This window comes from Carassius carassius, chromosome 12 (genome assembly GCF_963082965.1).
Source record: "Carassius carassius chromosome 12, fCarCar2.1, whole genome shotgun sequence".
In the NCBI taxonomy this organism is placed as follows: domain Eukaryota; kingdom Metazoa; phylum Chordata; class Actinopteri; order Cypriniformes; family Cyprinidae; genus Carassius; species Carassius carassius.
In genome coordinates this window covers 4,383,456-4,411,366 of record NC_081766.1, presented here as the reverse complement: position 1 = coordinate 4,411,366, position 27,911 = coordinate 4,383,456, and the positions used below count along the sequence as shown (strand labels likewise).

Sequence of the window (27,911 nt, the reverse complement as noted above, 5' to 3'; positions counted from 1 at the left end):
AAGTTTTATTTTTTATTATTTATCATAAGCAGGCTTACACAGTTTTTAAAACTCTTTTCAGCAATTTTTTCCCCTTTTGTATCAAAAAAAAAAAAAAAAAAAAAAAAAAAAAAAAATATATATATATATATATATATATATATATATATATATATATATACATATGTGTGTGTGTGTGTGTGTGTGTGTGTGTGTGTGTGTTATTCAGCATCTATCTCATATGCTGTTTATTTGGCTCCAGTGAATGTCCAGGAATGTCTAATCTAGTTAACAGACATCCTCTCTGATTATATCTACTGGCTGTTCATTATTTAATCTCTCTGTTACATATCAATCAAAACTACTGTCTTTTGTCCAGATAAGGCAGTAACAATAAAAGTCAACCAAGATCAGCTCCATATGTTATGTTATATACATATATATGCATTTAGCTTTGACATTAAGGAATAATGTAGGCCTACCTATATAACACATCAATACAATAATCAATAGCATGATCTGTTGATTGTATTGTAGGATGCTTTTAAAAAATGATTTTTTTTAACCCCAAAGCAACACACACTTGTTACTGGTATAGTTTTACTCAAGGGCACAATGCTGATAAAATGTGATTCAAGGACTCTGTGGGTCCTGAATCCTTATTAAGGCTCAACCAACATTTGTGGGAAATATCAGTAATTAATAGCCCAATAAACCACATTACAGAAATGCATCTAAATACACATTTGACACATTATAACATTTGCTACTCAAGATGAATATGAGTGCACAGTAGTATTTTGAGAGAAGCCCCATTATAAAATAATTTAAAACTTTGTGAATATACATTATTTAAATATATCTAACTTGAACTGTCATATAAAGATGTAAAATGTAAACCTGGTTATAATGCAGTTAAATATATACATCTCTACTTCAATGTAAAATACTTTTCTATTGGTGGATGATCTTATATTTATTTCTGTCACATCTGAAGATGAATTGAATAGGTCCTATTAAAACAAAGTCTTAGACAAAAAAATATATTTTTTAAGCTTAATCTCACATTAATATAGACATATGTTGTGATTAAATTTGACAATCTGAGTATTTGAACAAATGTAGTGTTGAGAAGCAAACAGTTCAGTTCTGTCTTGGAAATAAAAATTAGAGAATAATTCCCTTAAGTGAGAAAAGTCACTCTGACTGTATTTCATATCTGGTTATAAATGTATGTATAATGCAGTATCTGTAACAGTACAGAGACGTATAGTAGACAAGGAAGTAATTTAGAAAGGCCTACAACAAAGGTCCATCTTAACTTTTTTGTTTATTTATTTTAGTTAAAGGCATAAACAAAATGTGTAGCGAAAGTGTGATTGTGTCTTTTTCTTCTCACGCATCACAGAATGATGATGAATTATTTATTTGTCCATGGATGATCCCCAAAAATGAAAACGTATAATATAATAAACTATTTGTGATTACAAGATCATACACGTTAATATAAACATTTGGCAATAAAGCAAATGTCGTTTAATAAGTATTTAATAATAATATTTAATTAGTTTTATTATTTGTTATATTTTCACGCATTAGTAATTAAATTACTATTTTTAAATATTTTATTTAAATATTTTATCTGTGAAGTGAACTGTATTTTTCATAGCAAACGTTTCCGGTAAACGGGCTTTTATTGTGAAATGCAGCACATCCGGCACTGCCTTCGGTTTTTGCCCGACAGATGAAAACATCAGCGTTGGCTGCTAATGCCGGCCTGATTCCTGCAACAATCAGCAAGATGTTCGGCATCCTACTGACTGTTTCCAATAAATACGGATCAAACTGTTAGCATTTACTGCATCTGTTGCTAGCCAAAGCCCGTTTTGTATTTCTAAACCCTTTTTGGTAAGTGACGTCTTTGATTTATGTGGCCAAAAATCATGCTAATGCTAACTAATAATATCTAGTTTCTAAATCATTTGGATGCATATGATATGCAATTTAAAATACACCCGTGCAGTGAATGTATTTTCGTATATTGTGCAAATATTGTGTATATTTTCTGAATTTTATATTATTCAATATTGCATTGTATATTGCACCATACAGTGCAACTAATGCATATCTGTCTAGCATTTAAATGTATGTTAATCATATTTCTTATTTTATTTTATTTAATTAGTTTCGTGTTTCCATGGAATGTATATTTTTGCCCAAAGATCCAAATGTCAGTCTGAGATCACTAGTGGATGTATATTTTTTGTTTTTAAATTAAGATTTTTAATGCATAGGCAAAACCACTGGCATAGATAATTGTTTTCTGAATTAATGCATGATTAAGTTAAATGCTTAGATGTGATCTGTGATCTAGTTTTGTGATTATGTGGGCAGCTCTCCTGACAGCCTTGCTGTAGTGACAGACCCGAATGTAGCTTTGATTTCTGTGCCCTGTTAAAATGTCTCTAAAGGTTAATCACGCTGTCTTGCAATGACCAAATCAACATTTCCCTTTAATCTAAATGTCAGCCCTCCTTAACATTAAATGACATTCTCACTTGGCTGGATTGCTTTGTTGGCATTGGCTTATGAGAATGATGTTGAAATATGATAATTAAACCCGTGCAATCTTTCACAGGATCTCTAATTTCCAGTAGAAGAAAATGAACGGCTTATCCATCAGCGACTTGTGTGGCTTGTTCTGTTGCCCGCCTTGTCCGAGCCGGATTGCAGCGAAGCTGGCATTCCTGCCCCCAGAGCCCACCTACACTCTTCTGCCAGACCTGGAGTCCACCTCACCTGTGACCTCTAACCTTGGAGCTTCAGGTTTGCGCTCCCGTTTGGGCGGAGGTGGAGGAGGCGGTGGCGGAGAAGGAGCAGGTGGTGGTGGGGGTAGTTTTGTTGACAGGAGTGGAGAAGGCCGATGGAAGCTGCACCTCTCTGAGCGAGCAGAGTTCCAGTACTCCCAGAGAGAGCTGGACGGAACCGAGGTCTTTCTCACTCACTCCAGCCGTGGAAACAGAGTGGGATGCATGTACATCCGCTGTTCCCCATCCGCAAGGTGAGGAAGGATCAGCTTAAGATGTTAATGTAAAGCATTCTTTAGTGTTAGTCTTCTCACCCAAGCCTGTAGAGGCCTATTCAGACAAGGAACAATAACTATAATGATAAAGATTAAGTTCACACCACAACTATAATGATAATAACACAGAGGAACACTATCATTGGGATCATTTCAACTATTTTTGCCTTAATTTATATATATATATATATATATATAATGCTTTATAGAAGTAGTTTTATTCCATGAGTTATGTCTTGTAATGCACCGTATAATGCATTGTATGATCTCATGAATAATTATAACCATGGTTATAATACATTATAACACATGACAAACAAAGATTCAAATCTGAGCGCTTTCTGACTCTCCATAGACAGTGCAGTGCATGCAACTACCACATTCAAGGCCCAGAAAGGTAGTAAGGACATTGTGAAAATAGTCCATGTGGCATCAGTGGTTCAACTTTAATTTTATGAAGCTACAAGAATACTTTTGTGTGCAATGAAAACAAAAACTATGACTTTATTTAACAATTTCTTCTGTTCCGTGTCAGTCTCTGCCATGCGTTCCCGAGAGTACCACGATGCATGTGTGTGATGCTGCTGACGCAGGAACCAGCGTTCCCTTTAATCTGTCCCTTTAATCCAGAAATGTTATTATTTTGCAATGTTCTGATATGCATGGTATCTTACAATCCATTTTAAAGCCAGTCCTCTAAATCCATTCCTGTTTTGTGAACTACAGGTACACTGTGCTCTTTTCTCACGGTAACGCTGTGGATCTCGGTCAGATGAGCAGCTTCTACATCGGGCTGGGCACTCGTATCAACTGCAACATCTTCTCTTATGATTACTCTGGTTATGGGGTCAGTACAGGGAAGCCCTCAGAGAAGAATCTGTATGCAGACATAGATGCTGCATGGCACGCTTTGCGCTCAAGGTATGTCAGAATCCAGAGCCTAGATAGCATGCAGCTGTACTGGTGCACTATTGAAAACAGGTGTGTTTTGTGTTTATTTCATGTGTGAAATCACTTCTCCGTTGTCTCAGGTATGGGATCAGCCCTGAGAATATAATTCTTTATGGTCAGAGCATTGGTACCGTGCCCACCGTGGACCTGGCGTCCCGTTATGAGTGTGCTGCTGTGGTACTTCACTCACCCCTCACCTCAGGAATGAGGGTGGCGTTCCCCGACACCAAGAAGACATACTGCTTTGACGCCTTCCCAAAGTCAGTGAACACTGAATTTTTTTTTTTTTTACATGACAAAGATGTTAACACAGTTGTTTAGAATATTAGGATTTATTAAAACAATAGGCTGCTCATGGTCATTCATTAATATTGAACTCAGCTGATTTAGGTGTGCTTACAGTATGTCATTTATTTGACAAAGTCTTGAAATATAGCTCATCCATTCAGTAGTAAGTTTCCATTTATCATACTCATGTAAAGTATGTAAATCCCTTTACCTCTGAAATTCTGCAGTGGTAAAGCATCTACTATAATATGAAATATTTGTGCTTAATTAGCACTGCTCGCAAATTTTTAATCAGAATACTCTTTTTAAATGGCCATTGATGAAGATACTAGCTTTTTGACTGCAGGATACTACAGTTATGGTATCTTCCAGATTTATTTACACTGGTTTGGTGAATAAAATATTTTATAACCTCTTTTTTAACTAAAGGGGTAGATAAGCAAAAAAAAAGAAAAGAATTGTGATTTTGTCATCATTTATTCACACTCATGTTGTTCTATTTATCTATGACTTGTGTTCTGTGGAATACACTACTGTTTAGATGTTGGTTTGTACTAAGTAGGACTTTTAGAAATTGATTTTAAATACAGAAACTATGCATTAAATTGATTAAAATAGACAGTAAAACATTCATATTGTTACCAAAGGTTTCCATTTCAAATAAATGCTGGTATTTTGAACTTTCCAAAAATCTTTAAAAATATATCTGTCTCAGTTTTTACAAAAGTTTTACAAAAGTCTTTTTTTTTCAACATTGTTAATAATAAGAAATGTTTCTTGAGCATAATATCAGCATATTAGAATGATTTCGGAAGCAGTTTTTTTTACATTTCAAATAATTTTTTACTTGTATTTGAATTTTTGATCAAATACAAGACTTCTTTCAGAAACATTAAAAAGTCTTAAAGGGTTAGTTCACTCAAAAAGGAAAATTATCTCATTAATGACTCGCCCTCATGTCGTTCCAAACCCGTGAGACCTCCGTTTATCTTCGGAACACAGTTTAAGATATTTTAGATTTAGTCCGAGATAGGGCTGCACGATATTGGGAAAAAATAACATTGCGATATTTTATTATTCTGCGATATATATTGCGATATGAAATCTAATCAAATTTTTTCTTACAAACAAAAATGGGGTGAGCACACTTACATTCTCCTTTTAAATGATTTAAACATCAGAGTATTATTTAAATTAGAGTAAATTATTTGTTTGTAACTTTAGGATATGGTTTGAATTGTTAACATATTAACTAACATGAACTTACCACGAGCAATACATTTATGAATCTTTGTTTATCTTAGTTTATAAAAACACAGCTGTTCATTGTTTGGTAATGTTACTTCACAGTACATTAACGATAACAAATACTGTTAACATATAAATATGTTAACAAATACTGTACAACTTTTGATTTCAACAATGAAGGCAATGTTGTAGAAGTGCAGTTTAGTAATATTAAATGGTAAATAATATAGTTAAATAGTTTAATAAATAGAATATTATTGTAAAGTGTTACAGAATTTTTTTTTTATACACCAATTCAGACGTCTCGTGAGTTCAATGTTGGACAGGTCAGTTGTTTAAACCATTCATTGAATTGGTTCAAAGGAATCATTAGTTCGCGAAAGTTTAAGATCTCGCACAAGATTTGACAACACAGAAAACATTTCATCACTGGATAGTTTTTTTTTTTTTTTTTTTTGACACCATCATGTCAATTGATTTTGATTAATATGTGCGAGGGAGAGAGAGCAAGACAGCGCTCGTGTTGTTTGAAGGTGAGCATGAGCGCACAGCTGGGGCTCTCTCTCTCTCTCTCTCTCTCTCTCTCTCTCTCTCTCTCTCTCTCTCTCTCTCTCTCTCTCTCTCTCTGTGCTCGTTCTTATATGCGCCCTGTTAAACTGACAGGACTTAAAAACACATGCAAATGATAAACTTTCTCTCTCTCTCTCTCTCTCTCTCTCTCTCTCTCTCTCTCTCTCTGTGCTCGTTCTTATATGCGCCCTGTTAAACTGACAGGACTTAAAAACACATGCAAATGATAAACTTTCACTCTATGATGGTTAAGCTGTGCAATTAATCAGCGAATCACATTCGTCAAGGGTCGGGGAGCAGCTGGCCCGTACGGTTAATGAATAACGGATCAACTATGACAGCCTACATCACACATCCTGCGATGTGACTATCGTGAATCCGTACATCGTGATATCGATGCTTAAACGACACATCGTGCAGCCCTAGTCCGAGAGCTTTCTGTCCCTCCATTGAAAGTGTGTGTACAGTATACTGTCCATGTCCGTGAACCAGTTCTTTCAGACAGGTAGATTCAATAAACCGGTTGAAGAAAATGGTTCACCGGTTCTTTTGCGCTCGACGTAATGACGTCATTGGCGATGATTGCCCTTGATTCAAGCCTTCGGTTTACCCGCGCTCATAACATTAGCACAAAATTAGTTCAGAATCAATCACCAAAAGAACCAGTTCGGTTCAGACGCGCTGTGTGTCAGTCTGCTTCACGCTGAATCACACATGCGCAGTATCATCAGCTCCTTGGTTCTCGAATCGGACGCGTCTGACAGAAACAGTTCTTGACTCAAGAACGAGTCAATCATTTGTTCGTTATCTGGCTCGGCTCGGTGTTCAACTTCAGTTCTCTCTTCACAGCAGTTCAGTCAGTGTACTGTTTGAGTAAATGAATTACTCCGGGATATTGGTTTGTTTGAACTCGGAGGGAGTGTCAGCCACATTAAAAAAGTTAACAGCTTAAGTCATTTGCAGATTAATGCGTATTGGAGACGCGAACCGTTTCAAACGATTCCGTGCGATTTGGTGAACTGGTTCAAGAAGATCCGGTTACATCGAGATGATTCGTTCGCAAACCGGATATCACAACACTTGAATGTGCTCACAACAGACCCGAAGAGAAGACAATGCTGAATGAAGTCGTAGTTTTTGCTATTTTTGGACCAAAATGTATTTTCGATGCTTCAACAATTTCTAACTGACCCTCTGATGTCACATGAACTACTCTGATGATGTTTTTCTTACCTTTCTGGACATGGACAGTATACTGTGCATACACTTTCAATGGAGGGACTGAAAGCTCTCGGACTAAATCTAAAATATCTTAAACTGTGTTCCGAAGATAAATGGAGTTCTTACAGGTTTGGAACGACATGAGGGTGAGTCATTAATGACATAATTTTCCTTTTTGGGTGAACTAACTCTTTAAAGACACCAAACTTTTGGTACTACTATAGTGTAAAAGAGCAATATTTGACAAATCTACTGGTCTGTTCCTTACCCAAAACTACTCTATGATTTCAGAATATTATGCTTAGAGTATAAACTACTTTGATGTTTATTTTATGACCGCCTTGAAGGCTGCAAGCGCCAAATACCTGTGAGTACAACTGCCCTGGAAAAAAGACCAGTCTGTTCTCCCAAATGTTCTTTTAAGGTCCACAGAAAGTCAAACAGGTTTTGAACAACATAGGGGAGAATAAATGGTGGCATAATTTTGGGGATGGTTTCTTTAATGGCTCTTTGTTGTGTCTTCTGCTCTCTCAGCATTGAGAAGGTTTCTAAAATCACATCTCCAGTGCTGATCATCCACGGGACAGAGGATGAAGTCATTGATTTCTCTCATGGTCTGGCCTTGTTTGAGCGCTGTCCAAAGGCCGTGGAGCCGTTGTGGGTGGAAGGAGCCGGGCACAATGACATCGAGCTCTACAGCCAGTACCTGGAACGCCTGCGCCGATTCATCAGCCAGGAAGTGGCTGCACAGTAAACGCACCATTCGTTGCGCTCGCGTCTATAAATGGTTGACGTTTATGGAAAGCAAGCAAACCGAATCTGGTTCTGGAGGGGGTTTTTTCTTCTGTAAACTTTCAGCTTTCACATCTCTATCAGCCTTTAGCTGAGTTTTCTACTGAGAAGTCCCCTCGACTTAACACCGAAAAGATCTGAATGTGTGAGCATCGGTCTCAGGATCTCAGTACGTCTGACGCACTCACAGTTGATTTGGCTTGTGATTTATGTGACCAGGACAAAAATGAAATCTCATTTGAACAGGACTAATATCTCTTTATGAAGCTCTTATCTCCTGGGTGTTTATGTACTTTTTCTTTTGTAAGGTCTTGTGGGTAAGCATATGACCAGTCTGTTTTAAAATATAGCATTATCAATTTCAGACAAGAACTCTCTGCTGGACAGATTGTGTATGTGTGTGTGTGTGTGTGTTTGTGTGTGTTTGTGTTAACCTTTTTTAGACCATTTGCTGTGTTTGTGTGAATGTTTTTATTGAAACCACCTTATCTGCTCTTTTGAGATGAATTACCAGTCAAAATTTTGGACACTGAGTTTGTTTTTCATGATCTTAAAAACCTTGATGTATTCTGCTTAAATGCTTGAAATTTGTAGACACATATTGATTGTGCCTACTTAAGACATTTTTGAAAATTAAAATCTTAATATTCTTTTTTTTTTTTTTTTTATGTCAAATCAGATCGTGAAGCAACCAGCAATAGTCCAGTAGACATGTAAACTTCAGTACTGTTCAAAAACCATCCGAGGATGCTGCTCATGAAATTACTGAATGTCCAGAGCTGGAATCTAGACAAAGAAGCTCAGATGTAAGACCATTTTGATTTATGAACTTTTGACAGACTTCATTTTGCATTATTTTCTAGTTTTCATGACTTCACTAGTATTCTAAAATGGATGATAGTGATGTAAAAAATAAAAAAAAAGTAGATGTGTCCAAACTTTTGACTAGCAGTGCAGGTTTCAATAGGTTTTGTTTACCAGATGCTTCACTTTTATTTCTTTTCTTTTTTTAAAGCATTGTTCCATTTGCTTACCTTTGATTTAAAAAAAAAAAAAAAAAAAAAAAAAAAAAAAAAAGACTTTGGGGCCAAAACACTGTTTTTAAGGATGTGGGTAAATGTGCTGATTATGGAAGCCCGTTTCTGCCACTAAATAAAAAAATAAAACCATATAATTGCGACATTTTATCTCACAAATCTGACTTTTTTTCTCACAATTCTGACTTTGATATGAACTTGCAAAAGTTAAAATTGTGAGTTATAAAGACTATTTCTCCGGATTGTGAGTTGATGGCACACAATTTTGACTTTGACTTGCAATTCTGAGGGGGAAAAAAAGTCAGAATTGCGACATGAACTCGCAATTGTGAGGGTAAAAAGAAAGTCAGAATTGTGAGAAAAAATTTTGACTTTATAACTCACAATTGCGTGTTTTAAAGACAGAATTGCATGATATGAACTCGCAAAAGTTTATATTGCAATTCTGAGAAAAGAAATTGTGTGTCAGAATTGTTAGATTAAAAAGTCACAATTACCTTGTTTTATTTTTATATTCAGTGGTGGAAACCGGCTTCCATAGTTGTTACAGTATGGATAAATGCAAACACACTGCCGTTCAAAAGTTTGGGATCTGTACGATAAAAAAATAAAAAAATTTAAGCCAGGGCGCACTAAAATTGAATAAAAGTAACCGTAAGGCATTCATAATGTTAGAAAATATTTGTATTAAAAATAGATTTTGATTGTTTTAAACTTTGTATTCATCAAAGTATCCTGAAAAAAGTATCACAGTTTCCACAACGATATTGAATGCAACTGTTTTTAACATTTGATAATAATAATAATAATAACAATATAAAACAATCATCAAATAAGAATATTTTCTGTTTCAAAATAAACTTCTTTAAAAAACATAAATCTTACCAACCCAAACTTTTGAACAGTGTTGAATTACTTTTTTTTTTTTTTTTTCACCTTATTGCATTAATCCTTGTATAATCCTTATTCACATGTTCATTCGTTTTGTTTATCACTTTAACAAGAAACAGATTGTCTAAATAAGCAACAACTCTAAACCAGAGCTGCTTCTATAAGACAAAAGTGAAGTAAAACCTGCGGGAGAGATTAAACTCTTCCCTGGTCCAGTTGATATGATATTGTGATGCATCAGTGTATTGAATTGTGACGCATGTATCACGATGAAGTAGTTGGCATTTCAATTTGTAAATATTTAGATTTGTGGTCCTTTTTTCCACTTTCTCCCCACACTCTGAATTGTGGTGGAGGTTAATAGACGTGATTTTGCCCACTGTGAGCCCCTGAATGACAGGAAACCTCACACCACCCCCAAAACATCACATGTTCTTTCTGCATTCAGTTCTCTTAGCTTGATGTAATGATGCGTAAATGAACTCTGCCGCCCGAGTCGACCCCAGACTGGTGTGTGATTGACAGTTTTCTGAGCCCTTCAGAATGGGGTCATGACCTCCATCCACTGCTGACCTCTTGTCTGTGTTTATGTCTGCGAGATCAAGAACAGTGACCTTTCTTTTTTATATATTACCGCATGCCAGGTCATCAAATCAAATTACTGTCGTTTTTGCTATTTCGAATCGCAAGTTTGTATATTGAGCTATTTATAGCAGCCTTTTCTCTCGCAAACAAGCCTCGCTCTTATGTGGTCAATGGATATATAACACGAACTTCCAGATCTATTTTTTATAAGGTTGACAAGTCTTTGCTATATGAACAAACCTTTCACTGTTTTAGAGCCATTTTTAAGAGGATAGGCCTGTCTTTGCAGTCTGGACATTTTTGACTTAGAGTGATAGTTCACCCAAAATTAAATTCTGTAAGACCATCAAAGGATCGTTTCTGAATATTATAAGCTTCTCTTGTTCCATACAGTGAAAGGATATAGTGCCCAAAAGCTGTCAAGTTCAGAGAAGATGAATAATTGGTGAATAACCATTCAAAAATGAAAATCTGTCATCATTTACTCACTCTTGTGTTATTTCAAACTTGTAGGACTTTCTTTCATCGTAGAACACAAAAGAAGATATTTAAATAAAACTGTTTTGACTTTCATTGTATTTTTTGCCCAAACAATACGAGTCAATAGGAACTAAAATATCTTCTTTTACATTCCACGGAAGAAAGTCATACAAGTTTGGAATGACATGAGAAAAAATTTCAATTATGATATCATTTATATATCTCTTTTTTTTTGCGTGTGTATTTCTTTAAATTGAGTATTTATAATGCATTTATCAACTGGGTGGCTTATGGTTATGATGCATTAATTGTATGTTTTTGTTTTTTTGTCAATATATACTTCCACTTTATCAAATCAGCTCAGAAATTCTTCAATTAAGACGTTAGATGTGTTTGTAATACCATGAGTGAGAGTAAATGATACGATTTTTCATTTTTTAGTTGAACTATCTCCTTAAAAGGACATTGCAACCTCTTTAACATCTAGTTTGCTATGCATCCCCTAAAGTCTTTTTTTATCATGACATCTGTAGTTCTTAAGACTGTTTTTATGACTGAAATTTAATACCCCAACACTTGTAGAAATCAGTGTGTACTCAGGAACATTTGAGGTTTTTTTCTTCTTTCCTTTGGCTGATAACACACTGCATATTTGTCTCTCAAATCCTGCCAGTAAAACTAAACCTGCTTTACATTGATCTTAGGAACCACAGACAGCAGGAAAAATATATTTTCTTGTTGACATCTGTGTGATAAACAGCATAGCAAACTTTTGTTAAAGCAGGTGGTGTGCCACTTACAGTATAGTATGCATGTAATCAATAAGATATGAAAAGAAAATGGACTAATTATAGCGTGTGATTTTCAGTGTATATTATGACTTTTTAAGATTTCAATATAGTTCACATTAGCCTAATATATAAAACTGTTAGGATGTTGATTTTGATTTCATTTGCTTTTTAGAGCTCTAATGAAAAGGGTTAGTATTCACATCACTGAACTACTGAGCAATAATGTCAAACCTTTGTGAGAACTGGATAGAGTACTTTCTCTGTCAGACTCACACAAACCTGATGATGATTATGGTGATTATTTGAAGGGTTTGCTTACTTTCAGTAACAGCACAACCTTATCTGAGAACTCTAAAATGCTCTATGCCGACTCACAATTTTGAATAGCGATGTAAAGCTAATTTGTTGTATTTCACACTAAGTCGCATATCTGTACCAAGATTTGCAAGAAAATGACTGTATATTTCCAGGTACACGTCTGTATAGAGAGGGTATGGTGTGTCCTCTTATGATGTAAGGTGTGTGTGTTTTGCATAATGTTTTCTTTTTAGCTGGAAGATGTGATGTACTGTGGTTGAGAAATAAAGGAAAACTGTAAAGTTTCAGTCGTATTTTTGACTTGCAAATGAGATGTTCACAAAAGTAGCATTTATTTTACAATATTTAATCAGACTTAAAATAATTTAGACCCTTGTCCATAGACAACACTTTTTTTAATTGGTGCCAGTAATCTCAGAATGGTTGAACATGGGTTGATAGACTGAGCTTTTTCCTTTAACTGATTTTATATCATGATGATAACTTTATCGTTGTTATATATATATATATATATATATATAACCTATATAAAACTTGTTGCTGGCTTTCATGCTTTGGAATAATATTCCTAAAGCAAAGACCATCTAGGAATCAACATCAGACACATTATGAGCGCTTTCACCCTTGTCAAAATCAGCTCACTAGATGGCAGAGTCCCTCTTTCTTCAGAACGATGCAGCACTGCTGTCTCTGCACACCGCTCGCAGCCCACAGTCAGTAAACCTGTTTGTGATTTTCAGTGCCATCTCCAGGGATACAGTAATATACGGGTCTATTTTTACCCGCTCCGTAGCATTACCTATTAAAATGGTTTGAGGCTGTTAAAGATAAAAAGTAATTTGATTAAATGGCTCCTTTAAAATAAAATCTGTTCAAAGCTCCAGCTTGGAGTTTTTCCCAGCTTGAGGTGCAGAGTCAACGATGTGCAAGCTGATCCTCACAAAATGTGGTTTTGTGTCTGATTGCTTTGTTTGTTTGTTTGTTCATCCTTACCAGCTCGACACAGCAACAGGCTCAAAGAGATGTGAGTTTACATTAATTCAGCATTATTTAGAAGACGCTTTTATCCAAAGCAGCTCAAATGTTTGCGTTTGGAGTGAAATTATTATGGACCTGTTTTAAAGGCATTATTTATTTATTTATTGCATTTAAGGTTCAAGGGATTCAAATGAATTCTGTAACAGTCCATTTAATAATAATCCATTTAAATAATCTCCTCTGCTGTGGCTCCTAAATCTAATTTCTTATCTTAAGTGTGACATCAACAGATTTGGAGAAATTTTGCATTGCATCACTTGCTCACCAGTGGATCCTCTGCAGTGAATGGGTGCCGTCAGAATGAGAGTCCAAACAGCTGATAAAAACATTGCAATAATCCACAAGTAATGCACACCACTCCAGTCCATCAGTTAATGTCTTGTGAAGTGAAAAGCTACATGTTTGTAAAAAACAAAACCATTATTAAGATGTTTTTAACAAACTGTGTTCAAACTGTTCCTTCAAGCTAAATATAAGTCTGCTATGGATAATATTGGTTTCTGCAGTGAAAAAGTTGTCTCGTCTAAATCAGGGGAGAAATATGCACAGATCAAATGCCAGTTACAAGCAAAAACAGTTCTCAATGAATATGCTGGTGAATTGTCTTATGAGAGGACAACAGTGGATGGACTTTTTGATTTAAGGATCTTATGGATTCATATTTTGGCCAGAAGTGACAGTTTAAAGTTAAAACGCCTTGATGATGGATTTGTTTCTTACGAGCATGCATCATTTCTCTTCACAAGATGTTAATTGTTGGACTAGAGTGATGTAGATTATTGTGATATTTTTAACAGCTGTTTGGACTCTTATTCTGACGGCACCTATTCACTACATGGCATCCATTGGTGAGCAAGTGACATAATGCACTATATTTCTAAACCTTCAAATAAGATTTGAGAGCTGTGGACAGAGTTCATTTTACTGGCATACATTTTAATTGCTACAGTGTTGTGGTATGGCCTGCTGGCTTTTGTGGTGATCTGCCACATTTTCAGAGTTTTCGCACATAGATTTTTCAATTTAGCAGGGTCTGTGCTAAAAACACTTTCTGGAGCGATTTGCCACTGACCTGTGTCCAATTTGTAGATGTTAGAATCGTATACTTTCCCCCTGTTCCATATCAAAGCAGCATCTGTTTCAATGCTTGCCTAAAAGTATCACCATAATGGTTTCCTGATGCTCATCTCCTCAGCAACAGAAGCAAGGGTGATGAAAACCTGCCAAACAGGAATATTACTAAAAAGTGTTCTCCTCTCTCTCTTTTTTCTCTTTGATCGCAGTTTCTTTGGGGGATATCGAGGAAACTGGGCTTTCAGAGTCTTGTTTTCAGGCCTAAAACTATTTGCATTGCACACTTGCAAAGGGCCTTTTTTTCTACAACTGAAACAACTTTTTTATTATTTATTTAAGGAGTACAAGCACTGAGTGTTACTAATTTGCTAATTTGTCTGATTTAAGCATTGCTATTTGATGTGAACAACCCTTGAGAAATGCATGCATGTGCTTTTGATCCTGTGGTTCAGTGCATTTGTAGTCTTTTGAGTGCGTTTTAAACTTTCATGAGTCACATCGTACTTGCGAATATATCAGACTCTGAAGCAAAAATCCCACACATCGAGAATCCATCTGGAAAATCTGTTCTGTGCTTGTGACAGAAAGAGAAAAGCAACAAATTAAAGGTAAAGCTATTATATTATATTAATTGTATTGTTATATAAGTTTTGTTTAGATATGTAAAATCTGAGTTATTCTTCAAACTGTTAATACTTTTATTCAGGATGAAAGCAGTAAATTGATCAAAAGAGACTGTATAGACATTTATATTCTTAGAAAAGTTTTTTTTTTATTTCAAATAAATGCTATTCTTTTAAACTTTATATTTAGAAAAAAATATGTTTTGTGTAAAAATATTAGATGTAAAATATTTTTAAATGTAAATATTTTTCAGTGAACTCTTCCAAAAAGATTGGTGGAATCCTGGTTAAATGACATATTTGTAGATAAATAGGTCACTGCTGAACCGGTCTGTCGTGACCTGTGTTTAAAGTGAGATCACAATGACAGAGTATTTTATGTTTATTAACTGCTTTAGTCTGTTGATGTCTTTTGTTGCTTCAGCAGGTGCGGCAGTCAAAAACCAAACACAGATGGTCCAAAGCATTATCTATTGTTGTCCACGCGGTGGTGGGGATTCTTGCTTTAAATAAACTGAAATTAAATAATAAAAGTTACCCAGACACATGTCCTGGAGTATGTTTCGTCCCTGTGCATTAGTCACATGCAACTTCTATAGACCAAAACATACTGTACATAATGTTTATATTTTAAAAAATATTAGCTTATGTAGTAAGGATTCTACCTTTAAAGTCTGTGAAACTGCACTTCTTTTTTATGTGGAGAACAAAAGCAGAAAAACACTGTGAACCAAGCAACATTAGTGCCTACTGACTTCCATTGTATGGAGAAAAAACATTTACAAAGACTAAGACATTTTTCAAAATATTATCTTCTTTTTTTTCCACAGAAAAGAAATAAGTCATACAGGTTTGGAACGACGTGAAGATGGGTAAATGATAAGATCATTTAAATTTTTTTGGTAAACCGTCTCTTTAAGACCAGCCAGGAATCCTCCAAGAAACCATTTTTCACTCTGTAGGATTCTTAAGGCTCTTGATGTAATTTTTCATCTTCTTTAGATCACTATATGGATGAAAACGAGAACTAGATTCTCATACCAGAGAATGACTTTTTAAAATCGAATTATAATACATTTTTAAAGAGTTTAATCATAATTAGCTTTATTTTATAGCAATAGAAATCTAAGGGGGTGCTCTCGAGCTATTAAAAATCATATTGCTTAGAGGTTGATCTTTCACATCCCAGAAGACTTAAAGAAGTGGGATACATTGACTTTGTCTCGCATATTTCTCCTGAAACCAAATAAGGCGCAAACCAAACATTCATGGAATTAATGTGGGATCTGATCATTTGGTCTTGAGCCAATTTGATGAGAAATATGTCAGTTCATATTGAGATGTATATAGTATTGAATATTGTTAGTTTGAGGCATTGTTGAGGTCTCCAATGAATCTCAGAGGACGCATGAAATTAATAGGTTGTTTTTTCTTAGGGGAGAAACTATTATCTCTATTTTTCTCCATATCTTAATCTATAGAAGAAACCATTGAGATATTAATTAAATCTAATTATCTGTCTGTGTGTACTGTGTGTACGTTGCCTAACTGTGTGTGTGTGTGTGTGTGTGTGCGTGTTTGTGAGGGAAAGAGAGAGAGATCCATCCCCCCTCTTGGACGGTTATGTGCCTCAGTCTGAAGCGCGCGGATGAAGCTCGTGTGTACGCAGCGCTCGGCGTCTCACCAGTGGATGTAAATATCAGTTTATACGACTGCAGAAAGCACAGACTGATTCCTGAGCATCGCCAAAGGAACCTCTGGAAAGACGCTTCGCTCCAGACTGCAGGAGGATGAATGGCATTATTAATCATCTCCCAAACCATTTAAGGGCCCTCAGATTGATATATTAATATGCACGTGAATCTTCAGCATTTGAAAAGCTTTCAGTGGGTTGACACAAACACTGTGCTGCGCGTCTTAACGCAGGGCTGCTCTTTTGGACCCGTGCCACGGTTGTCTGTCTCCGTCCGTTCACCCAACCACACCTACCCGTTGTATCCTCACCGAATTATAGCAGCGGCGTCCCGCACACCGGATCCCGACAGATTCCGTCGCGAAAGGGACATTGTGTCTGTGTGAGCGGGTGGGAGAACGCGGATCTACTGCGCTATAAACGCCCGGTGCGCACCGGACCCGCTCAAAGACGCCCGTGTCGGACCGATATGTCACCCCGGTGCGCGTGATCGCTTTGGATGAGAGGCAGGTGAAATTACCAGCTTTGTCCCGCATCCTGCGCCAAGAAGGAACGCATCACCTTGAGGATTTAAACGACATCCAACTTACCAGGTGAGGCGCCCAGTCATATATTAGTTATAGATCTATAGAGTAAGAAATTATCTTTTTGTTGTTGATTGTTTAATTATTGTTATTGTTAAGGAAATTAATTTCAGACGCATTTTGTTTTTATTTGCTGATTTAATTACACACATTTAATATTAGCTCAGCAAAGGCGCTAAAACCATAAATACTGGTCTAAAATATTAGGAATGATCCATAAAATGCAAAAACAGAGGATGAATTAAGTTTATTTTTTATTTTTACCCCAGACTATAAATATATGCAGCTCTTTGTCACTTTTACAGGCATGTTTTTGTCTTGAGCCATTGTTAGTTTCTGACCATGATGCACATTTGGTCTCGAAGAAGGTTCATCAATACATCCACCCTATTCATAAAATCCTGAAGGAACAGGATATCTATTAAATATAGCATTAACATTTGGATCCAGTAAGAATCTTTAATAATCAAATCCAACTGAATAAACTTAAATTCCTCCAGATTTTCTTTGGGATTAAACATGTCTGTTGTGTATGAAAGCTGTACTTATTGTAGTGGAATAATGCTTTACTATTGGGCAATCACATGGAAGCTAAGAGATTGTTAGATTTTATTTTGCTTACATTTCTTTTGATGAAGGCATTGGTCTAGCCAAAGAAAAACATATACTGAATATATATATATATATATATATATATATAAGTCAGTTATTTCTATCTTTTATTGTAGTGTGTCAGTAGTAAATATCAGTTTACATTTCCAAACATTGTTTTGCCATTAATTTTAATAATCCAGTGAGATTTTTGTTAGCACGAGGAGTCTGACAGCAGCCAGTGCTCCACACAAAGATCTGATCTGATCTGATCATCATCAGTCTGACTGGAGTAACATGAAGAAACAGAACAAACTGAGACAGACTCAATCCAGAAGAACTGTGGCAATGTCTCCAAGACACTTCAAGAAACCTACCTGCAAAGCTACCTGAAAAAAAGTGCAAGTGCACCTAGGACAAAAGCTTTTTTTAACACATAGTGTGGTCACACCAAATGTTGATTTAATTTAGTTAACAGAAGTTAATTAATAAAATCTATTTATGGCATTATTTTTGATGGCATCCTCACTTCACTGTATTTTTATACACGTGCCTGAAACTTTGCACAGTACTGTAGCTTTGCAGGTTTCTTGAAGTGTCTTGGAGACATTGCCACAGTTCTTCTGGATTGAGTCTGTCTCAGTTTGTTCTGTTTCTTCATGTTACTCCAGACAAACTGATGATGATCAGATCAGATCTCTGTGTGGAGCACTGACTGCTGTCAGACTTCTCGTGCAAACAAAAATCTCACTAGATTATTACAGTTAATGGCAAAAATAATGTTTGAAAATGTAAACTAATATTTACTACTGACACACTACAGCAAAAGATAGAAATAACTGACTTAAAACCATTTTTGTTGGTGAAACTACTAGTGGGCTATTTTTGCACAGTACTGTTACTGCAAGAAAATACCAATTAGAATCCAGAATTGCTTTGAACTAATGATGGAATTCTGTTTACATAACTTTAGGAATTTTAACCGGGTGTAGTTTGTTTTTAGGGATTTTTTAAAACCTTTTTCATGGTTTGTTTTCAGGAGCATGTCTCATAGGTAATGCATGCAAGATCCATACAGTATCTTGCAAAATTGTTTAGTTTGTAATTCGCTCAAGTGTGGTGTGAGTGATCGGTTGCGTCATCATGGCTTTCATTGCTTCATCGCTCTATTGTTGTGAATGCATGCACACTCCAGGCCTGCTGATGCTTTATAATTCTGCGGCTCTTACTAATAAACAAACCTCTCCAGTGCCAGGCTTATGTAAAGCACGTTTCACATGTCAACAGTGTTTCTGAAGACAACGCTTTCATATATTGGCTTAGAGGATTGGTTCACCATGTGCTTTGGGATACACATGCAATACTGAAATGCAGTCATCACCTAAATTTGTCTTTTGTGCTTTGTGTTCTGCATATGTTGATTGTCTGTGTGGGTTTGTTAGTAGTTTTGCATAATTTATAAGCTTAGTTAATAGGAACTGCTTCCCTTGTTTCCAAGGAAAACCAGCCATTTATAAGGTAAACTTAATAGGAACAAACTTTAAAATGCTTTTATGGTGTACCATGGTATAGTGAGGCTGTCATAAGGTAATACCATATTATACACTGAAAATGTGTAAAGAAGCTTTCAAAATCCGTTTTTTAATAAGTTAACACTATTTGGAGTGTTTTTTGGGCTAAAAAATATTTTATTTTATTTTATTTTATTAAACAAGACTTTTAATGCAATTTTCTTTGTTATCACATATTCAACATTTTTAAGTTATAAATTAACAATGAACTGAATTATGTATTTTGTTTAAAGAATGAGCAATAGCATAGTTCTAAATTAAAAATTGCTATAACAAAGGTTATTGATTTTTAATACATTACAATTGATAACAAACATTACAATAAATCATTATTTACTATTTTGGAATGGTACTATATATATATATATATTTTTTTTTTGGTGGGGGTGTTAATAAATTAAATATTTTTTTATAGCTAATAATATTATTTAAAAACATTATTATTAATAATATTATTATTATTATTATTTAGTACTTCAAAAAGGACTAAAACAGCTATATGCAATATCCTCATGATGGCTGAAATGACAAAGAGGACCTGAAGGAAAACCAACATGTCTCTCCATGTGCTAGTATCTTCCTGAGAAAGACAGAATCGTCCTACATCAAGATGTTGTAAAAACGAGCTGGCCTGTAACTGGCCCTTGATTTTCTTTTTGCTGACGTGCTGTCTTTGCCCTCTTAGGCACTGCAAAATTTACATTATTTATTTATTTTTACCCATAGGTTCCAGGACTTTGAAAAATAAATCATGTGTAAGGACAGTCTGGAGACGTGCAGGGAAGAACAGAATGTTTAGATAGACGATAACATCTACAGAGAACAGTGGAAACGTACACTTGCTGTATGTTGTAAAGATGATGTGAGCTAAAATGTTTTTGTTTGAATACAGTGCATGGTAAATAACAACTTTTTTGTTATACAAAAAACTGGAAATTATAACAAAAAAAAAGCTTCTTTTTCCTAGATCAGCTGGCCGCATTCTGAAGCAGATAGACTGAATGTGTGTGTGTGTGTGTGAGTGAGTGAGTGAGTGAGTGTGTGCGTGCAAATAAAGACGTAAAGATACATGGATTGAGCCGGAATTGCTTGAGAAGGATTGATAGTGCATTTGTATGAGAGTTGTGTCTGTGTGATTGTTGGACAGAAATGGAGGGCAAACAGAGCAACAGAGCTAGTCTCGATGTGTGTGAGAGAGTATGACGCACACACACACAAACACACACATAGAAAGTGAGACAGGGCTTGACTCTCTCTGAATGACTAGCTGTGAATAGCCTCCCTGTTATCTCTGCAGTGCACACAGTCAGCAGCGCAGCAGGCCAGCCAGGCAGGTGCAGCACAAAAATAGCAGGTGTCTGTTGGGGTTAAGACACATAGTCCTCCCTTCCTGTCTCTCCCAGGGACTGAGCACCCATCACTAGGGTGCGGCAGCGCCGAGGAGGCCCTCATCCTGCTCCTGCACCGTAGGCTCGAGTGACCAAGGGTGACGTCTCGCTGTTGTCTGCAACTTGTTGCGTGTGACGACCAGCCTTGTTCCCTTTCGTGGTCCACGGACCGAAGGATTGCTCTCGTCTTTCAACAATAAGGGAAGATTTAGAGCTCAAGGTGTTATTCGGATGTGTGTGCATCTGTGTTTGTGTGTGTAACTCAGCCGGAGGATGTATTTTTATTGCTCTTTCATCACCCTGGAGACTTAACTGAGTTCTCAGTTATGTGTCATTAAGGTCTTAATAGCTTTGTGAAAGATGTACCGGTAAAAAAAGATGAGATGAGATATTATTATTTCATTTTAGAAGACTTGATGAATTTGATGGTTTTATTGGTTAATGATCTCTTTTGATAGTTTATATCCAATAGTCCAATACTATATTATTTTTCCCATAGGGGGACAAAAACAAGACATTTCTGCAAAATCACACTGACATTTTTTTTTATAGAAATAGCATTTACTGAGAAATTGCTAGTAGATTTTACAATTAAATACAAAAAATATTAATAAATATAACACCAAGTATTGCATTAGATTAAACATTTTGAAGTAGAATGAGTGAAATAGTCTTTTTTCTTATAAAACAAACATCAATAATCTTTGTATTAATTATAACTTGTAACCTCTATTAAAAAAATATTTTTTACAGTATATATACTGCTTGCATATTTTGCAATAAGAATATTTGTTTTTTTATCTTAAATTTTTTATTTATTGAACAGTAAAGAATTAACATCATACCTTCCTTGTCAACATTTTAATGGACAGCACAGTATTTTTAAGTAAATAGACGAGGTTTACTATGTTTTTATTATGTTTAACTGATGTAAAAAAAAAAGGATTGAATTAATGTTTTAGATTTTTTGTTTTATATTAACCTTATATTTTATGAAAAAAAATTATTTACATTGTTCGTGCTGTTTATGTTATTTACGTTGTTTGTAAATATATAGCCTTGCTGCTGAAATGGTATTAAAAAAATTAAAATGAATAAATAATGCACATTTCACATCACTTTCAAAGTGAAATGTTCTGTGAGTGGCCTTAAAAGCATGAATAAACATGAATCTGACACAAACGTCAAAATGTATTACACAGAAGGAAGAACTGTAGATAAGTAGATAGAGACATTCTCAATGCTTTCCTGGAGAAGCAAACAATATATTAAAGAAATGCCATATGTGAATATATTCCTCCTGAAAACTTCAGTATTACAGTTTGAAGTCTCCAACTGCTCTCCATTTAATCTCATTGCTGTATAGCAGAAGTAATATCATTATTAAAGACGTTTTTCTTTTTTATTTCAGTTCATAGCTTTCTTCCTCTGAACACTTCAGTATTTTTTAAGTAAAAATAAAGTAAAACTATTTTCTGTTCTATGCTAGTTATATCTTAGAAACTCTTGCTTTCGAATCCAGTTTGTTTTGCCCAAGAATGGACTGATATTAAATCATTAAGTATTGAAAGACTAGTCACAGTTAAAGATACAGCATTATGGGAGAGCATCCGATACATTTAGAGAAAATTCATCTGACAGTTTATTGATCCTCACTGAGACTTCACTGTTCTCTCTACTTTCTTGAAATATCACAATTGGTTAACTGCAAGGCAGCAATATTTTCCCTGACAAGAATTTAGGCAAGTAAAGTGTCCCTTGTTCCACAGCTTTGTATTCTTCCTCAAAACTCACAGTACATGCACGCTTGTGTCCAGTGAGGCGCTTCACATCCAACTGATGTTCTTAAAACAGTATCCTACTCGCCAGCACAGTTGAGAGGACTTCAATTATCTCAACGTGCTGTTTGAAAGTTCACATGGGTCACCTTGAGTCATCTGTGGCGCTAACAATGAGCTGAATGCGAGCTAACAAGCTGCTCAGACACAGACACATCTTTGTATCTGCTGTGAACGTTATTAGATAATTAACTTTGATAGAAAATTTTTATGTGTTCATAAAAGAATTATGTTCAGTTTTGGAACCATATGAAGGGGAGTAAATGATGACAGAATTGTTATTTTTGGATGAACTATCTCTTTAAAAAACATATACATTTACTTTAGCAAAATTGTGTAAAATAATGTGAGAAATACAGGAAAAAGAATAAACTGATGTGCAAAACTTGGTTGGCAAGATTTTTGATAGAAGTTTCTTTTGCTCACCAAGGTTGCATTTATTTGATCAAAAATACAGTAAAAACGTAATATTGTGGAATATTATGACCATTTAGAACAATTCCTGTGATGCGAAGCTGATCTTTCAGCATAATTTCTCCAGTCTTCAGTGTCACATGATCCTTCAGAAATCCTTCTAATATGCTGATTTGCTGCTCAATAAACATTTCTTATCAACATTGAAAACAGTAATGCTGCCTTATATTTTTTTTCAGGATCCCTTGATGAAGAGAAAGTGCAAAAGAAATAGAAATCATTTAAAACGTTACAGACATTTTTACAGACTCTTTTGATACATTTGATACAATATCTCTTTGCTGAATATAAGAATCAGTTTCTTAAAAAATAAATAAATAATAAATCTTAAATCAAATGTATTTTTTCACTTCATTGTTTTAAGCATATTTTACTACATTTACTATTTACCAATGGCGTAAGAAAACCATTCTCATAGCACACATCTTACTATATCTTGAATTAAGATTTTTATTTTTTATTTTTTAGATGTGTGGGTTATATGACAGTCTATTAACACAGGAGATGAGAGGAAGCTCTTGAAACGTATAATGTTTTGAGCGATGCGTATTCCCCAAAGCCCCACATCACATAAAAGAGTGCGTGCAGGCCTGTGAAATCAAATAGACGCAACTGGTCATAAGGGGCTCATTTAAAAGCAGTTAGCCACCAATTAGCTCCTAAATTTCTTCAGTGGTTAAACACACAATGTTCCAGATTTAGCCACCCCAGACTCTCACAAACTCTTTATTTGTACTTTAGATAACCTTCACTGTAATGTCACCCTCTAGGTCTAAGTTTTTCATTGTTTATTTCCTGAACCCACAATAATCTACATTTAGCACATCTTAGCATTATGTACTGTCATTTAGGAACATTACATTCTGACCAGTGAGGGTTTTGCAGCTCTCTCATAATGTTTTGTGGTGAACGAGGAAACCATAACAGCCTGTGTAACTCTCACCTCCCTCTTATTGGAATATAAATTCATGCGGCTGGCGGGCGTTGGGTAAACAAATAATGCTGTTAAAAGTAACCGAGTGCTTGCACTGATGCGAAACGGAATATTACTCCTTCTCCCGACTTCCCAGTATGCCTTTATTGACATTGGCGTGTCCAAAACCGCGGGTTTCAAATAGTTTTTTGGGTTGTTTCACCTATCAGGACATTTCTTGGTTGTTTATATAGGACTGTTCATACTGTGTGTGTGGCATTTCTGAATGGATTTCACTGCTAAAAAGCGAAATGGAATGATTTTATAGTGTATATTGATATTTGCATTCACACATTTTATTCAAATGCTTTTGTTGAGGGTGATGCTAACTGTGGATAGATGGAATGTGTGTGTGTGTGTGTGTATAGTATATATATATATATATATACAAAAAATTTTTTTTAGTACATATCAATTTTTTTATGTAAAAATTATATATACTTACATATACATTTTTATTAATGTTTTTATTTATAATAAATATTTTATATTTATTTCTAGTACAAATGAATTTTAAGATGGAAAAAACATGTATACTTATGTCAGTTTTTATGAATATATTTTAAATATATTTTATTTATAATTTTTATGAATATGTAAATAGTTTCTGTTTCTAAGGAATTTCTTTTGAAATTCTAGAGAAGACATGTGAGATTAATGGGTTCTTTTTCTTAAAAGAAAAAAATCTGAGATGCAGAAAACTTTGGCAGAAGTCTCCATTTGCTCTCTGTTTACACTGATTTCTGTCTATGAAATGCAGTTTATGACTTTTATTTCTTATGGACCATCAAAATGTTTAAATGTGAGACTGGGACAGCGTTCAATCATAGCATGCTATTATGTGATGTTTTAATATTAAACATGGAACATGATTGGTATAATGGAACATTTTTGTCATAAGCATTGTAAACATTTGGAGTTGTTTTCCCTGCAGTCGCTCGTGATCTGTTAATGCATGCTGAGAGGAGATGCATCACCCAGTTATGACATGGACATGCGGAATGCTGGATGTCCCACCATGCTATTGTACAGCTTTTAGAAAGCGGGTAATGCCCCTTTGAAAAGCTCCTGCAATGTGGCAGTATCTGCGAAGGAGTAGATCACACAAGCTCGGCTGGAGAGGGGCACCAATCCCCTGACCTGCTCCCCTAGACACCAGACATGCAGGCGGTGGCAGGTTATTCTTCAGAGCGCACATGGCAGAGGAAAAGAAAGAGCCGAAAACTAACTTGGGCTGCTTTAATCCCAGTGTCAGTTCTGAAGCCATAACTTGATTAATGAGAGTCAGCTGAATGGGCCTTTGAAAAGAAATGTCTTGAAATTCATCTTTTCATTGTCAGATGTCACAGGAACATTTTAGCTTCGTGACCCCCCAATGTGGAAGAAAACAAAGTGAGAGGAATTAAGACTTTCAGAAGTGTGTGATGTTGTTTAAATGCCGAGGAACACAAGAACATCTCTGAGGAAAAGTGAACGCTAGGATTCTGGAAAGGATGATTGCTAAAATAACTGTCTACCTTTCTCTTGTCTTTTTGTTCTTTTTTGCTCGTTTTTTTTTTCTTGGGCATTTAGTGTTGCTTTATTCTTTTCATTTCTCCCTGTGGTGCAAACGAACTGCTTGCAATCCATTCTCAGTTTAAATGGCAAAACCAACGCTGTAGAACAAAACAGAAGCATCCGTAACATTCTGTCTCCTGTAAACAACTGGCAACAGAGTGTATACCTAAATGGCTATTGATATTTTAAAGGGGTCATTTGGTACATTTTATTATTTTTTTAATTTACCTTTGGTCATTTTTTTTAATAAAGTTAAAGTTAAGAAGCAAAAACATTTATAATATATATATATAATATATAGTACTGTTTTTAACAGTTTGTGATTGGTTTCTTAAATAAATCTCTCATGCACCATGAGGCAGTAAAAACAGTAAAGACAGTATTGTGAAATATTATTATGATTTAAAATAAATGTTTTATATTTGACTTTAATTTAAGTCTTTTTATTGTTGCATGATCCTTCAGAAAACATTCTAATAGAAATATTTCTTATTATTATCCATGTTATTAAATAATATATTAAAATGATATATTTTTTTTTTTGGTTTGCTCTGATATCCAGTTTTCCCACAGATAATAAAGTCCTCTTTATCATATTTTATAATTATTATAGGTGGCATATGGCTTTTCATATTCACTTTAAATCCAGCAGAGCAGATGACATATACTGTGCAAGATTATAATTTTATATATATAATCTGCTCATTTTAAGCAATTGTCTATATTCATCTGAAATTCGCAGAGGAGATAGACTTAACCTTGGAATTGCTAGATAATTTTGCAGCAATCAAACTCATATCTCACAAGAGTCAGTGAATATCAGACCTCCATAACTGAAAGTGAAATGTCAGTGAAAGACCCCACACAGAACAATGCATTTCATTTGAACCACATTCTTTAAATGAAAAGCCATTTATAGGCCTGATTTGGGCCTTTTGTGCAATCTGTTTCCGTTCGCTACCTGCCTCTTGATACTTTTTTTCTCCAGAAACAGTGTAAAGTTAAAAACATCTTAGTGATGGATTTGTTTGCTACAAATATGCACATTTGCAGGAAACAAGACATTACTCGATCGCCTGGAGTGGTGTGAATAACTTGTGGATTATTGTGATGTTTTTATCAGCTGTTTGGTCTCTCATTCTGACGGCACCCATTCACTGCAGACCGTCCATTGGTTAGCAATTGATGTAATGCTAAATGTGACCAAATCTGTTTATGTGAAGAAACAAACTTATCTACAATTTGGATGGGTGAGAACATTTTCAACAGATGTAAATTTTTGGATGAACCATTCATTCCTTTAATGGTATATACAGTAGTGGTATATAGTATCACTGTTAAATAATTAAACCAGTAAGAAACCAGCCAACAACCTCACAGCAATGCAACAAAAGCACTGAAAACGCCTTAGCAACAACCTAGTAACACCCTAGAATCATGTCATTGACTTTGAATCTTCTGAAAATGTAATATTCCCATAACGTCCTCCACCCAAGCTGCCATTTGATTGGCTGGTAACGTGTTTGGTATGGACTCATTAATCATTTTCATTAGTCTGATGTGTTTTAATGTGCAAGTAGTTTGTAATCAGACCATTTAATCAAGTCTCTCTCACTCTCTCTGTGTATGTTTGAAGCTCTAATGCTGGTGCCTACTGCATTGATTCAGCCTCCGTTCTGGTTACCAATTCATTTTGCCGATGGCAAGTCTCCTGGGGTTTGAAACCGCATCTACTCTGGTCATCAGTCTCCCCCCTCGAACCCTACGGTCTATGCTAATGTTGGCCCATTGATGCCGGGGGGGGGGGGGTCTAGGAGAACTGCATAAGCTGACATCTGCACATTACCCTCTGATTTGAATTTCCTGTCCTGTCTTTTTGACGACTGATGATGTGTAGGCTGTGTCTCATTACATCGCTTCATTCTTTATGTTGGCAATCAGTACAAATTTAGACACTGGTGTACAAACACTGGTGTACCTAATAACACTGTTACAAGGTCATGCAACTGCTAGCATCATTTGTTTTGTGCAACATTCACTGTAGCTGAAAAAAAAACTGTGCCATTCTAAAATGCGCTTGTGACCCATTTTAGATAACTTTTTTTATATAAATGGAAAGAATAACAATAACAGTGTTTTTATCATTTAGATCCTATTATAGTTTTTATTAATATTTTCAGAAATTGTTTTTGTATATATATATATATATATATATATATATATATATACAGTACTGTGCAAAAGTCTTAGGCCACTAGTAGTTTCACCAACAAA

At 35.2% G+C, this 27,911-nt stretch overlaps 2 protein-coding genes across 2 annotated transcripts in view; both read left to right on the top strand.

The window, feature by feature from the left end:
• Nucleotides 1-1,693: 1,693 nt before the first annotated feature.
• On the top strand, nucleotides 1,694-8,771 carry LOC132154551 (alpha/beta hydrolase domain-containing protein 17A-like). The gene is made up of 5 exons (XM_059563163.1): nucleotides 1,694-1,887; nucleotides 2,618-3,040; nucleotides 3,788-3,982; nucleotides 4,093-4,272; nucleotides 7,874-8,771. The coding sequence occupies exons 2-5, from the start codon at nucleotides 2,643-2,645 to the stop codon at nucleotides 8,091-8,093; spliced, it is 993 nt and encodes a 330-aa protein (XP_059419146.1). The 5' UTR covers nucleotides 1,694-1,887; nucleotides 2,618-2,642; the 3' UTR covers nucleotides 8,094-8,771.
• A 7,810-nt stretch (nucleotides 8,772-16,581) lies between these two features.
• Nucleotides 16,582-27,911, top strand: part of LOC132154530 (semaphorin-6B-like) — a 104,205-nt gene continuing 92,875 nt past the window's right edge. Inside the window, exon 1 of the mRNA XM_059563119.1 lies at nucleotides 16,582-17,254. The gene's annotated coding sequence lies outside the window, so the exon portion shown is untranslated. The remainder of the gene's footprint in view (nucleotides 17,255-27,911) is intronic.